This window comes from Spea bombifrons, chromosome 9, assembly GCF_027358695.1.
Source record: "Spea bombifrons isolate aSpeBom1 chromosome 9, aSpeBom1.2.pri, whole genome shotgun sequence".
NCBI classification, from domain to species: domain Eukaryota; kingdom Metazoa; phylum Chordata; class Amphibia; order Anura; family Pelobatidae; genus Spea; species Spea bombifrons.
This window is the reverse complement of record NC_071095.1, coordinates 30,348,060-30,363,400: the sequence shown is the minus strand read 5'-3', so window position 1 is coordinate 30,363,400 and position 15,341 is coordinate 30,348,060. Positions and strand designations below refer to the sequence as shown.

Sequence of the window (15,341 nt, the reverse complement as noted above, 5' to 3'; positions counted from 1 at the left end):
AAGAACAGGTATTGGTTTTGGCAAATTAGATGGTGGCCTAGTCTGTCTTGAACGGCCATGGGCTGCAAAGCTTTGCCCTGAGCCTCCACTCAGACAGTGACAATGCGATGGTGGAGAGAAGCGGTGCTTCCGGTGTGGAATGTTATCAGTAAGCTTCATTTGAAGGAAGAGGGCCAGGTATACACAAGTACATGTATGGACTGGTTTGAAGGCATTGGATGAATATATCTGCCCTAGGTTGTTAAGCAATACCCCTAGGGTTCCATTTTAGAGCCAAACCAATGGATCTGGGTGGGATCTTTCAACTGAGTTTCCGACAGGGAAAACAAATATTCAATATTCTTTTCTTGTCATAGTTCATCAGTATGATATTGTTTGGTTCTTTAAGTTAGAATTTGAACACTATTTTTTTTACCAGCAATGAAGATATAGAGGGAAGTAGCTTTAAGAAAGCTTAAGATCACTTCCTAATCAGCATTGTAACATTAACTACTATCATGGGGGTGCCTATCTGCATTACAACTACACTACAGAATATTCATCTATATGATAAGGATAGAAACGTAGGGAAAACGTATGAGGAAGAATGCCAAAGGGGAAGGAAAACACTATATGGACAAAATATATATGAGGGGGAAGGTGAGTATGGAGTAGGCATACACTTGTGCCGGCATCGAGAGTAAAGGAGGCCTAAGATTCCATTCATTATTCATTTTATTGCTATTATGTGGTTTGTTGATGCAAATAAAGCTGTGCTTTAGCAGATATCTCTGAATATGAGACTTTACATCATCTCATGACATAGAGAGTAGCCTCGTGAGGTCTAGGTAAATCCAAAGTGTCCCTCTGCCTAATAACTAAATAACCACTACTAAATAAAAAGAAAACAAAATAACTTAAATAACTCTCCTGTCTTCCGCCGTAATGTGCGGCTGCGAGCGCTAAGCCGCTGTTCTATCGATGGGGTGAGGTTGGATATAAATCGCGCAGATTATCTCTTAGGAGCGACTGCGAAGAGGACATTTAGAGGAGCAAAAGCCTGAATGATATTCTAATCACCTGTAATATGCCGCCGCCACCACCTCGGACCCACATGAGGCTATGTTTCTGTGGTCTGTCACTTCAGTAGTAACTAAAAGAAAAGTTCCCTTTTTAGCATGTGAATTAAATACTGTTTTATCACCCTAAAAGCCATGTGCTCCACCAGCTTTCACCACCGTTCCATGATCGTTCGTAGTCCAGCATGGCCATTGGATGCGCATCCAGTTAGTTAAGTTACTTCGCCTGCTAATGTCCTCTCCTGTCTGGCCAACATACATATTTATCGCAAGCCGCTTCCACGCTTTGCTGCTCCTTTTCATGCTTGGCCCAGACCAAGCGTAACGGGCCGCTCCGGCCCCAAAGAAGACGGTTCTGCACTCCTACACACGCTCGACACATGGCTATGCTAAATAGTGAAACAGCGTGAGAGTCGTCCCATTAGCTGTAATTAACGTAATGAAAGCCACCTGGCTTTTTTTTATTTCAGATCTCATTAATTGCTTGTAAATAATAAACTTAGATCTAATTTATAGGTTCTTCAATTTGATTTAGCATATAGTTCCAATGTGGATAACTTTAAACATTTCTGTTGTCCCTCACCCCCAAAAACGTCCTTGTGTTCTTAATGTTTATCTCCGCCATTAAAATGCTGTCCGCCGCACCCTTTTCCCAGATGTTGGGGTAGGTGTGAAGCGATCCTGAATCTAAGACGAGACCATGGCCGTGTTTCGACCGTATTTTGGACACAATCCTAATATGATTTATTTTGTTGTTTTTTGGGGGCACAAAGGCCTGCCCAATATATATATATATATATATATATATATGCTACATTTTTTTTATTCAGAAATCAATTTTTCGGCATGTTACAGTTTTGCGGTGCTTTTTGCGTCAGGAGCAGGCTTGTCGGTCACCCCGATGCACATGTTGAATGGCCTAATTTTTTATGCATTTTCTCCTGCGGAGCATATTTTATACCTAATCTTTACACGGAAACGTTCGTTATTTAAGCTACTATGTATCTTGTAAGTCGCTTATTTAAGTAAAATCTCAAAAGTCGATTTTCCACCCGTCGTGTGCAGTTTTATCATCCTCTCACGAAAGATTGTCAGCTGGCAGATGAAGACCTTCGTTGGGATTTAGGTGACATTTAATTTCTACTCCCAACCTTTATTATGGGTTTTAACTTTTATTAGGGTACTTTTTGCCCAAAGTCTGAAAATATAGTGTAATATAGCATATATATTATAAATCCCCATGGATATGGTGTAAAGAAAGTAGGTAAGGTGGATAGGACAGTAGATGTTGGAGGGTCCTCTGATGCCCCCCCCCATGTCTCATCTGTAGCAGCCTCTGTGTTGCAACATTCTAACTATGAGTTACAACATTCTAACTATACAAAGAGTTAACAGGCGAGTGAGAAATGAGATACAGACTGAGAAGAAACCCCCGCTGGACGAATTTTATTGCCAGGTGCTTGACGTAGAGTTGAGTACTGGATGGCTGAGGCTTTGGAAATGACAGAGTCCGAGGGAAAGAAGGCCTCCTGCTGAGAAAGTTTCTCTTTTCAAAGCCCCGTCAGTTTCACTGGGAATGTTAGAGTCCCATATGCCGCTACTGACATTGAGTTAAGTCCCCCCCCATGACCCCTCCCGTCTTTCTTCACGCATCCCCTTAATAACAGTCAGTTACCGAAGAGGCTTCCCTCGCCGCTCGCAAAATGAATTTCAATATGCTGCCGATAAGCTGAGCAGCATGTTCCCAAACTGCTAATGGAACGGCATCTCCATCCATTATTAATAGGAAGTTCGCTCTGTTTTCTTTCCAGCCCTCCCGCTCGTCGCGTGTTACCAGCGGGATAGGCCAGTAGTACGGTTTATTTGAGGAAGACTCTGGCGGCCGACGCATGAGTTCCCATGTCTTCTCACCCCTCCGTGTCTTCTGCCTTCTTTCCTTCTCCCTCGTATCTTGACCTACCCTTTGTGCTCGCTGTCCGTCTGGAACAACTTTTGCGCGCTTGTTTCCGTGTTCTCCTAGATTACAGGGCAGCAGGGCCTACCTTTTTGAAGCCGACTAGCCTTTTGTCTCCCCCCCATGCACTCCAGTAATTAACTTTGTCCATCTTTTATTTTGTTCCAGTCAATCGCAGTCCACTCTGCTGAGCATCTTCTCCCAGGAGTACCAGGTTAGAAGTTTCCTTCTTTTGTGAAGCTTGACAGGTGCTTAATTGAATGATGAATGTCCCTTTATTTCTTTGTAATTGAACTGCCAGCCCAGTGATTGGTTTGGAAGATGTAAACCCCCCTCCACCCTCCCTACCCTCCGCTCTCCTCCACCCTCCCTACCCTCCGCTCACCCCCCCCTCCCCGTATCCAGCATTGCCTGATCCTGAGTGGATGGCTGCCAAGCTTTACCCATCCATCTGTCTAATAACATCTATCCTTTGCTTATTTGGTGGACCCGTAATAAATTATGCTAAACCATTATTATTCTGACAATAATAATTTCCCCGCGTTGCACGGTTCCGTGTGCTAAATGTTTGCTGACTTGCACTGTCAGGGCTACTTTCCCTCGCTGACAGAGATTATGATAAACGACCCTCTCTTGGAGTGGCAGAAGGCAAGAGAGGCAGAAAATGGAGTCATTTATCATCCGGTGACGGGTGTCACTCATATGGCAGCCCTCCAAGGAACCGTCACTGTTCTATTTTATTTTTCTGGTTCTGCCGTTTTAATTTTTTTTTTTTTTTTTTAATCTTGCTTCCTAAATATACTTTTATTTATTTTTTTAAATTAAAAGGACACCAATTGCTTTTTTTTTTTTAGAGGTCGTTCTCAGAGGCTAAGGGGACCTGGAATTGAAGGGGAAATTAATGCCCAACATTAAATGTAAAAATAATCTATTTTTTTTTTGTGTATGTCGCCCAGCCGCTTTCTGTCTGAGACGGCCTTCGGCAATGCTATTGTAATTCAGTTTGCTTGTAGCCTTCTTGGGTTCCTTATAGCCTCTTAAAAATACTCTAGGCAGTAAATTAAGATCAAAATGCCGTGCTGATATAGCTTAAAAGGTGTCACTGCCAGCCTTCATCATCATTCTGTGGCTTTTAATATATTGTACCACCGCAGACTCCTTGTTTTTCCCCCCAAATAATGCAGTTGCATTAAACAAAAAATTCCCAAAATATCACGACCTTTCGATCAACACGGGGCGTCCTCAACTTAAACGACACAATGCGGCCCTCTTGAACTTATAGTTACGCTTACTGGTTTTACTGGGTTGCCCAAATTTCTTTTGTTGTGCTTTTAGAAAATCAAGAAATCTCCGGAAAAATAAAAAAAAATAATTGGGTGGGGATTTTTTTTGTTGTTGTTGCTACGGCTGTCATTTTTCTTATGTATCTGTCATGGCGTTGCATGATTGTTGTGTGTTGTCATTTTCAGAAACTAATGAAGAAGACCCACATTAGACACCACGCTCCGGAGGCGATCGAGTCTTATTATAACCGGTACGTCGCCCTGATCTCCTCTCTATCGCTGAAAAAAAACCGATATTGTAATCTCTCCAGTGTTGTAAATGAAGGTGTGCGGTTTGAAATGAAAAAAGCAAACCCTCGGAAGCTGAAACATGCACCTCCAGCTGTTATTGGACTACAACTCCCATAACACTCGGGGGGGTTTAATGCAGTGTTAATGGCTGGCAGAGTTTGAATGGATTTGCTGCATTAAACTGTATGCTGTCGGGTCGGTACCACTAAGCATTTTACTTGATAAGGATATTTTGTTCCTAAAGGTTGTTACATTTATCTTTCAGGCCAAGCTAAATGAAAATGTTTCCATTTTCTGAACATTTTTGAATTTGATCTTCATTTAAAGGATAACTTTCCTCCTAACTCCCAATTGAAGCATTTTATGTAAACTCTTCCCATGCCTTAAAATGTATCCGCGTGCATCTAAACTCCTTTTTATTCTCAGATCGGAGCTTGGGATGTCGCTCCAAGGCTGTGGGTTAATTATATATGTGACATTTAAGACATTAGAGTAATGGCTACCAAGGCCAGCAGGTTGAATTGTGCCGCTGAACAGTTTTACGCGTTTTACCGAAGACTTAATTCTGTGTTGAATAACGTGGGGTGCTTGAATGTTACAGCCCCTCGTAACTCACAGACGGTCATCCTGTCCTTCCCAGAATCTGATTTATAACGGATAACCCCAGCCATAGACTCTATATGTTGTTGTCACTACCCCAGGGAGGGCATTGGCATACGACGCCCAAGCTGGAATAGTTATTTTTGGTGTTTTTCATGTTTTCCAGCTACCTAAATGATGTGAAGGAGAACCCAGGAGCCCCCGTCTTGTTGGACATGGCTAACGAGGTATGGTCTTTGTGTTTCGAGCCCATCGAAAGCTGGCGTGGCTGCTTAATTACATACAAGAGGTTCGCTACTGTCCGTGAAAGCACGTTCTGCTAAAAATGGTGGAAAACTACTTTTGGACATGACTTTAAATCCCACTATATCTTGCTTTATGCATGTTTCAGAAAAGTAAGAGCTGATTGGTTGATTGATTGCATGCCTGGCCTTTTGTGCCCTTTCTTTTTGGTCCTGGACACTGTATACGTTATTTTCCAATACACATTTAGGGACTTTGGCTAGTTGAGCGCAGTTTGGTGGTTAAGCCGAGCCATAGTAGCTGCCGATCAACATGGACAATGAAAGTAACTGAGTGAATAGTAAGAATATTAAAATTGTCTATTTCTGAAACCAATCGAGGAGTCGCCGTATACACCCTCAGTATGTGTCTGGTTATTACAGGACGGTTATAGACACCCCTTGTACACATATCTTACAGGCGGCAAATATCTGTGTACGAAGTTGAAAAAAAAATTATATATATTTCCAATATATATTTGCGTGTTTGACCAAAACATTGAAACTACCCTTTTTTCGCTCTAATGGTATTTCTTTCACCGATCAGAATAAAACCCCAAACTCTCCGGAAGTTGACTTTATTGAAAACATAAATAGAAACGACACCCTGGGGTTTTTGTTGAATAAAAACAACATAAAAAAGTGCATATCGGGAGCGCAGGTGGACAAAACCCGTATGAAATGTCCCTCTAAAATATTTATTTACAATAATAGTGCGGATGCAATATCGGGTCAGATAAAGCTCGCCGTTTCCATGTCAGTCCTCTAAGGAAAAACAGCAGATAGGGATTCTAAGTGTATGTTTTCTCTTATAATGTTCCCCAAAACATGGGATTAACCCCTTTACTGCTGGAAAAGATTGCAGTAAACCACGGTTTCTTGGAATTCGCTGGTCCTTGAAAAACGACATTAGAACCCCTTTAAATATACTGATAAATGAGGTCTTAGAATTATCAACCCTCGTCCCTCAAACACGTTCTAAAAGACATCATTCTAGGTCGTTTTCAGAAAGCTCTAAAGGTCCTTGAACGAAACAAAAAACAAAAGATGTTTTCTTAGGAAAAAAAAAAAATTAATGTTTATTTTTTTTCTAGTATTTCTTTTCTTTCCACCATTTTGGCTCTGAAGCTCTTCTTTTTTTTATCCCCCCGCAGCCTCCTTTTTTTTTTTTCCCCCTCCCCGCCGCCGTGGGCCTTGTTGTGTTTCGTCGTGAGCTCTTCTTAATGCATTAGGGAAATGTTGCAATAACCAGTAGCACATTATTACCTCCAAACAATCAAGCTGCCATTTTTATATGATACTTAATATTTAAATGACACCTCGCTGCATCTGCTGACGATTGATGTAAGAGCGCTACTTTATGAGTCAATATATATTTAATCAGTGAAAACTGTAAAATCTGATGAGAGATGTATAACATAGTGGCAGGGAAGGGTTGCAGGAGGCTAGTTAAAGCTACAGCTCTGTGTTGTCGTACTGTTTTGCATGCAACTCATCGCATACCCATATTTTTACCTGAGCTCCTGCATATATTAATGTTGTTATATGTTTATGCACACACGGGGCAGTCTACAGCTGCCGTGTATCAATGTGCGTCCCTCTAACAAAGACCCTCGATGTATGCAGTAGGGCTGTACAAGGACGGACTGTTGGCGGTGACATAATGTGACATGTTTGATGTCGTCGGTAGCGTCCAGCTTCAGTGGTCCAGCCGCTGCAGTTTATATTTCAGTGAATGGACTAGAGATTTAGTGCGTCTATAAAAACCCTGTTATTGCCGAAGGTATAAATTATTTCCGGATTTATTTTACAGACATCCCTAGTACGTCCCTCACACCCTGGACTGTAGACAGAGTGGGGGCAGACCATGTGGTATGATGCATACATGTAAGCGCAACCCAGGTATTGCCATATGTGGGAAGCTTAGCTTGTGATTGGCCAGATCTATGTGCATCCAACTGATGGATAAGGCACCAGACGCGTGTCCACCTATGAGACAAGTGAAGAGTGCCCCAGTGGTAGCTCCATCCACTCCTGACTCATTTGTGACCATCCTTCATCCCATCGAGCATATTGTAACTATTTCCGAGCATGCATCTTCCAGTCCCATCCATGCTCCCCCTACGACGCTCATGAGTGGGGACCTCATGGGCCCATCCTTCTCGCCAGGAACTTTATAAGGTGCCATAAGGCTAGATTGGAAGCTCACCGACAGGATCCTCAACTCAACTCCTGGGGAATATACTGTTGGTACTTACTAAACACCATAAAATAATACTATATGCTTTATATATGCTGGATGTAGATCGGTCTACGCCCCATAGCGGGTGCCCAGTTTACCCTGCGGTTATGTGGGTGTCAGTGACCTGTCTTCAGCTGTCCTTCTATGAGACTGGGCAGAGAAAATAATTTACTAATCCAAATAGCTTTTTCTAAGCAATCTTAGCTAAGGGAAGTCTTTTTTTTTCCTAAGAGGGATATTTATAGAGGGAGATTTCAAATAATAATAAAAATAATAAAATAAATAATACCAGAGGATCGTCGTGTCCTAACAGTGGGATTTCGGGGAAATTCCCATATCCTCAACTCATGAACTCCATTGAAGCTCTATTGTGACTCCCACCTAGAATAAATTCTCCAATGGTTCTTTGCCGGATTAGATAACTTCACCCCGCCCAAGTTGACCCAAGATGCTGGCATATTAATAAATGTTATTTTTTTTTTGGAAATTGCTTCTGCCTGTACCATGTGGGTACAATAAGCTAAAGTCCAGCATCACACCATTTCTGTAGCCGTAGAGGATGCTTTTTGCTCTTCATGTTGATCTATATTATGGGAAGGTAGCTTCTGCACGTAGTTTCCAGTTCCTCTGCACCGCCATATTGTATGAGCTTGGACTTTGGCGTTTAACTCCAAATATATATATAGAGCTACTGAGTAGAGTCTAGAATATAGAACGTTGACTGCGCCATGCTTCTGGGAACAGAAAAACCAAAACAAGTCACTTTGCATATTTCAAAGGCTTCACCTAGTTTCTTTATCAAGATAAAAGGACGATGTGATTATTAACCTTGAAATGCTGTCAGGATGTTCATTATGTAATGATATGCAAGCAAATCACTGTCTCTGCTGTAGCATTTTACAAAGGAATCTTCCACAACTGAAGTGTTTGAGGACGTAGCTCAGGTTTCAGAGTGTAACGTAAGAACTTTCTTTTCTGGGTTTGAATGTGTTCATTAGATTCACTAAAGCTATAACCTGTACGGTTTAGAAAGCTGGAACTTTTGAATGTTGGGAATGTTGACCGCTTTCACTTGAATGGACCCGAATGTTGATGGTGGACAAATTAAGCTATGCAAAATAAGTGTGTGAGAGCAATCATCTTCAAATCGTCACGTCAAACTACTCTATAAAGTGTAAAAAAAAAAGTGGATACCCAAATTTTAAATGAAAATCACTTTTCTCTGCAGGTGGACTTTTCTCCAGCCCTGATGGCTCGGCTCATCCTGGAAAGGTTTCTTCAAGACCGTGAAGAGGGCCCCAGTGAGTAAATTGTCCTCTTAGTAACTTTTTATATAGTTTTTTTTTCTTTTTTTGTTCTTCTATGGACTGATTACCGTAAGCATAGTAAAACCGCAACATTTTGATTTAAATATTAGCTAATAGTTTCACAATTAGTATTTTTCTTTCTGTCCAATTCGATGTATCAGTTGCGTTATGCTCATTTGCCGTATGAAGCTTATTTGTGATTTGTATTCATCCAGTGTTTCAAATGAATTCACTTTTGTAATTTTTAGATAAAAAAAAACAAACAACTGGTTGATTAGCTCCAAGAAAGTGGTGGGGTGTTTGCTGGTGATGATGGCGGCGGGGTTACTGTCATGACCAGCGATTCAGGATTAGGGCTGTGTGATGGTTTAGACTACGACGCTTAGTGTTTGGGTAACTTGCCCATTATGGGGGGAGAATTCTTCTTACTGAATGGAGACCTTATCAAGCAAGATGATGAATCTTCATGATGAAGATGAAGATTTTCATGGAGGTACCGAAAATGTGTAATGCATGTATCATGTGGCCGAAATAATAAATCATATGGGAGCCACGATAACCGTGCTATGATACGTGAGAGATCTGTTTTTACAACATTTACAAACGTAATGTTAGAATAAAAAGAATTTTCCCCATATTCCTCATGTTAGCTAAAGAATATGGCTGCTCTAAAAATAAGAAAACACACGTTTTACTGACTTTTCTCAAATCGATATATATCAGAGATGAGAACTTCTACTGTCATTTGCCCGTTTCTCGGACTGTCATTCCTTCCATGAATTGAGCAGACACCCGCGCCCCGGATCCGTACACGCGCTACGAGAAATAAAGTATCTTTAACGTTAAACGTCTTTGTTCCGCTCGTGAACTCCCAGCTTCTGTTTTGTTATTTTGTCCTTCCGCCCCTGGAAACCTCCTCCCTTCTGAAAGCGCACGCCGCCGGTATCTCTGGGAAAGGGTAGGAGGAAAATACTCTGCCGCCGCTGCCGCCGCTAATAATAATAAGAAAATAAATAAATAAACCGCGGAGAGATGAAAAGAGGAGCGCTTCAGGAGGAGGTTCAAACTTAAATTAATTTGCCACTGAAAAAATACATTTTGTTATTTTCTCCGTGTCAACTGCATGATTAAAACTGGCTGTTAAGTGAGCTCAGGGGATCTTCTCGTAAAAGATTTATGAGTAATGCTCAGTGCAATATTCAAAGTGAGCCATGAATATCAGGGTAATTGCTCTCTCTGCTGCTTCTTTTACTAGGCACGAGTTTGTCAACTACGCCATAAATATTTGCCTAGTCTGGTGAAAAAAGACAGTTCCATCGCCTGCATTTTTTATTACCTGGTGTTATGTTTACCTTTTGAGTCCCGCCTTTAGGCACATAGGTAATCTAACAATAAAGAAGAAAGACAGCAAATAATTCTTTGTGGGTTTCATCTCCTCTACACTTTAATGCGGCTTCTTTTTAAAGCGCCATTGTACGCCTCGTGCCATGGAAAGTTAAACCCCGCTTGCTTTACAATACATCAACACGATTGCTATTCTCACTACCGCCGCTTCACAGACCGTTAAATGTTCTCCCCGTCAGAAGAGAGCTTTGGCTTTTGGGAGGCTACCTAAATAAGAATAAGAAGTAAATAAGTGTGAACGCTTCGTTTATATGAAATTAGATGTATACAATGGGGGGGGGTAATTTCTTGTATGATAAAAAGAAGAGAATAAGCACACATAGTCATGGGTCGCTATACGTTGAACTATATGTAAAACGTACGTTGTGTTACAAAGAGATGGGTTAGAAATTGTGCCGTTGGGTATCCGGAAATTTGCCTCGATGATACGTTCCTTAAAATGAAAGCAGTGATCTATATTGTCAGACGTACGGCGAGTGGGGAAAGCGGATGTAATCGTTAAAACAAAATCTTCATTTATTTTTATTTTTTTTAAACCTTGATGGCGTGCCATTTCTCCACAGCCACGTTACATTCGGTTTAGCACTCTGCATTCCGTCTTCATCAGAGCTCTGTTTAAAGATTAGGAAATATATAACGTTTTTATCCCCAGCATGCTGTAACGCGCCGACGCTTTGTGAGCAAATCACATGATGTCAGAACGGCACGGCTTTCGATTTAATCAAGAAAGAGATTAAAGTGAATGTGTCTCCGCTCTCTCCCTCCCGCTCCACAAGTCTGCCGCAGTATGGCCATTTGTCAACGTCAGGCCGTCTGATTGCTTTGGACCTACTGCTATCCGACTCCCGCCAGCCATCGCAAGGGCAAAGCAGGCAGATTAGCCTGTATCAGACCCAGTAAAGCAAGTTTCATTGAGTGGGGTAATTGCAAAATTAATAGACTGACCCCAGTAATCTATTTTTGGACAAAGCTTGGTATGTATGATATTTATAGACAGATTACCTATAGATTTCTGTACTATAGGCGTGTGCATATACAGTGTGAAAAGGAATTTGCCCTGATCTTAAGCGGTATTGCGTAATTTCCCTCTAGGTTTTGGCCAGATCCCTTTGTGGGTTGTAGTCTGGAGTCTGGAAAACAAATGGCCCCTATATTTGAGGCTTGATTCACTTACATGACGTGATAGGTTGTCAAATAGTTATTTTCCCCTTAGTGAAAATCAACCCACACTGAAGGGGGTTATTAAGGTCAGTTCAACTTGGTCAACAATTAGACCTGATTTGGGCCACACCTGCCAATATGGATCTAACACTGGCCCTTACCAACAGACTGAAGCTGTCTAAACACACGGTTCCAAATCTGGATCCAGCCATGTGTAGAAGACATTCCTGGACACCTCCTGAGAACATTCACACGGTAACCGTTTCTAGGAGGCTTTCTTGCCATTGTCGTATTGACCAAATGGAGACAGTTTGGGACAGTAGTGACTCGAAGGAGTGTCTCCCTTGCCAAAGGTGTAAATCATCCTTCCAAAATAATATTCTATGAATAAAAAATGGAACCTTTTGGGTGACATGGACTTCGTTGTGTCTGACATAAAACAAATACTGTACTGCATTCAACATAAAGAACCTCATGCCAGCTGTCAAGTATGGCAGAGGCGCTGTCATGCTTCAGGGATGCTTAACTTCATTGGGATCTGATCAATATCATCAAACAAACCCCAAATCAAGCTCAAGTACATTACATTTTATGTATTGAGTGGCAGCCGGTCTTATCTCTATTACGATGGAAGAAAGACTTCTGTCCCAGCCACCTACCTGCAGAGCGTCGCAAAATGGGAGCTGCAATGGCAGTCTTTGCTGCAACAGCATTGGGAGGACAGTGCCTGAATCGTGACTGTCCCATGAAAACCTGGACTGTTGGGTGGTGTGTGTAGGATGGACACACACCCATATGATTTTAATCCATATTTGAAACTGTTTTCTTTATGTTTTGCTTATGTATGTACATTCTGTATATGAATTCTTAAAAGATCTAAACTTATCATTTTTTTCCAGGCTTTAATTACAACGAATTCTACCGGCTTGTAATGCTCACCCCCCCCCACCCCTGAATTGCTGAGGAGAGCAATGTCACAAAAACATTTCTAGAACGTGCCGAACTATTTCAATAATTCCTATTTCAACTCCAGCGCCGACTCCTAATAATAATTAAACACAATGCAATTAAAATGATGAATGCATTTCCTTTCGGTGCTTGCTCAGCAATGTGTAGACCGTATCTGTCCCAATTATATGGCTTATAAAACCACAAGTGGCGGGGGAAGTTGTATTTAGGAGCATTCTCTTTTTTTTTTTATTTTTTGCACCCGGTCTGGGCATTTGGCTCCCCGGAGAGGTGCGCTACCAGCGAATGATTGATTTGGGGTATGCTCTTTTAATGCAGTTCTAGCGATCCTCTATGACTGCTATTCCTGCTTATTACAGTTTTAGCTGTTTTAGTATTATGCTGTCAAGTTGAAATATATTATGCACAGAGAGATTCCTCCATGTAATATTACATATATTTATCATATATACTATTTACAGTTGCCATTAAAACCCCAAGTTTTGTTCTTGTAAAAATCCTATTGGTTACCGAAACAGTCCTATAATGATCTATAAGTAAGATATCTTCTTCTTTCTTAAATTTGATTTGACAAGCTGTTTTATCTGATCAAGCCCAGATGTCTTCTGGTTGGTGACATGAGCATAGTTACCATAAAGAGAAAATAGGATGAACTGTACTGTTATATACATAAAGACTCCGTGGTCCATAACAAGTCAAGAACCTAATTTCTGAGATTAATTGATGGCCAAAAACATCCGAAACATCCCAAATCTTTTAACAATTACAGGGTTTTTATGACAACCGAGTGAGACTTTTTTTTCCTCCCCAGAATCAAAATTCTATTGCTATATGGAGACTACTAGGCATATATATATATAATGTTGTTACCAAATGGTATTCTTCGTAAGGAATTGACGTCTTACCTATAGATTCCTTTACACTGATTCCCGTTGTATGGAGGCTTGCAGTCCGCTTCTACGAGCTAACCATGAAACCACGGCAGTTAACAGCAGTCGTCTCTTTGTCTTCTTTTTACGACCTCTGGCTTAAATTAGGCGCTCGCCTAGAGCCGTAGGTGCAGGTTTACACGCCGCGCTTAAAGTACGCCGCTGCTCCGTGAACTTTACTGGCTGCAGGGCTCCGTAAGCCCATTTACACAAGCAGTTTTTGTATGATATCCTTTTAATGGCTAAACAAATAAAATCGCCGAAACCTTGGAGGCTCTGAGAGTATGCAATTACTTGATCAATACGCAATTAAAGAGTTTTCCTTTGAAGAAAACAAGCCACTAAACACAAGGTTTGTTGGAGCAGCTGTAAATATCCGTAGAGCGGCACAGACAAAGGAAGGCCGGCTTCTGAAGAATTACAGTATTATCGGCCTCTTCTGACCCAGAGGGTGATGAGAACTTAAGGCTGCTCAGAAAACTAATCTTTCTTTCGTGGTAGTCGATATCTATAGTCTTCGGTACAGTTTTGGCTTTTTGTAAGCGAGCTCTCCACCTTTGTTATACTGCCATATATCATTATATGTCAATATCTTTGGCCCGCTTTTGGTCCTTCTTAGGAATGTGGTCAATTCGTGTCAACCTAAAACTTCACCTTCAATATCTTCATTTTTTTTGATGATCAGGCCTGTAGCGTACAGTCCTTTTCTGTGTTATTGCATCTCAGACCACCTGTTTTTAGTTTTATTTTTGTTAATTGTGAATCATTTGAAAATTAGGGCATTGCCTGTGCTTTAACTCCTCAATGGGAGTGTTTTCTCCACACGCATGCGTCAGAGATATCCCATGCAAAGGGATAGTTCAGCCCAATTCACTGAAAACACAGCTTTGAAGTGGAACGCGGTGGAGCCTTCCTGGTTTAGGACCTTTCAGCACCTTAGCATGGTCTTGCCGTCAAACCAGCCCAGGTTCATTACCACATTGTTGATGTCTTGGGTTGTCTTCTTTTCTTAAATCGACGTTCAATGAGTCCGTTTTGTATCTAGTAGATGTTTCCCTTCATGAAGGTTCTTTCTATAACCAAGGTCTTCAGTAGGTTGGTAGGAGAACATTGACTTTCACCAAGATAGGACTAAAAAAATGATTGTATTGAAGAGTGTATTCGCTAACCCAGATGTCTTCCGAGAGAATTGAGTGTATCAATTACCTGTTGGCACCATGCATTATGCCATTCATCCCTTCATGTTTATAATGTGTAGTGATATCTGGAAGACACTTGAGTCTCTTGAGGGCAACCACTCCATACTATCTGTAAACCTTCTCTTTTGTGAAGGACGCCCAAACTCCTAATTCCATTATTACAAATGCATGTTTGTGTCATTTAACCAATACAATGTTTATGTATGGAATATCGCTTTTTAGAGTTGTGTAACTGAATTGCGAAAGATTTTCCCCGTTCTCATTACTCTTTGCCAGCGGCGTGTAGTTAGAGTAGCACCGGTGTTGGCAATGAAGGAGACAGGTGGTGAATGACCCATTAGAAATGGGTGCTGCGCATGGTCCCTGCAGTGGATTAACAGCAGCTTGCGCTGAATTATTGTTGTGTTATTGTCAAACGACCCCTTCCGACCCTGCAGTATGTGTATATACATTTTTTTTTTCTTCAAGCACATCCCACTCGGCGTACTTATTTTAATGAAAAACTGGGGCCAAAATAAATTTTGATTTAATTAACAACCATTTTGCGATGTTTGCCGATGTACCTGTTCAATACAGGTCTGGCCAATTTCCCAGCAGCCAGTTAGCCGTGGCTCCTAAAGTACTGGTGTCAGAGCCTGGCTTATTGCTCGATCATAGATTGAT

The 15,341-nt window shown here is 41.3% G+C and overlaps 1 protein-coding gene across 2 annotated transcripts in view; it reads left to right on the top strand.

Annotated features, from left to right (window-relative positions):
* Positions 1–15,341, top strand: part of CDIN1 (CDAN1 interacting nuclease 1) — a 93,617-nt gene that overhangs the window by 12,502 nt on the left and 65,774 nt on the right. Inside the window, exons 2-5 of one of the 2 annotated variants that reach the window (XM_053475152.1) lie at positions 3,181–3,226; positions 4,482–4,546; positions 5,353–5,413; positions 8,938–9,010. In XM_053475152.1, coding sequence (XP_053331127.1) covers positions 3,181–3,226; positions 4,482–4,546; positions 5,353–5,413; positions 8,938–9,010 — 245 coding nt within the window. The remainder of the gene's footprint in view (positions 1–3,180; positions 3,227–4,481; positions 4,547–5,352; positions 5,414–8,937; positions 9,011–15,341) is intronic. The other variant, XM_053475153.1, reaches the window with a different exon arrangement.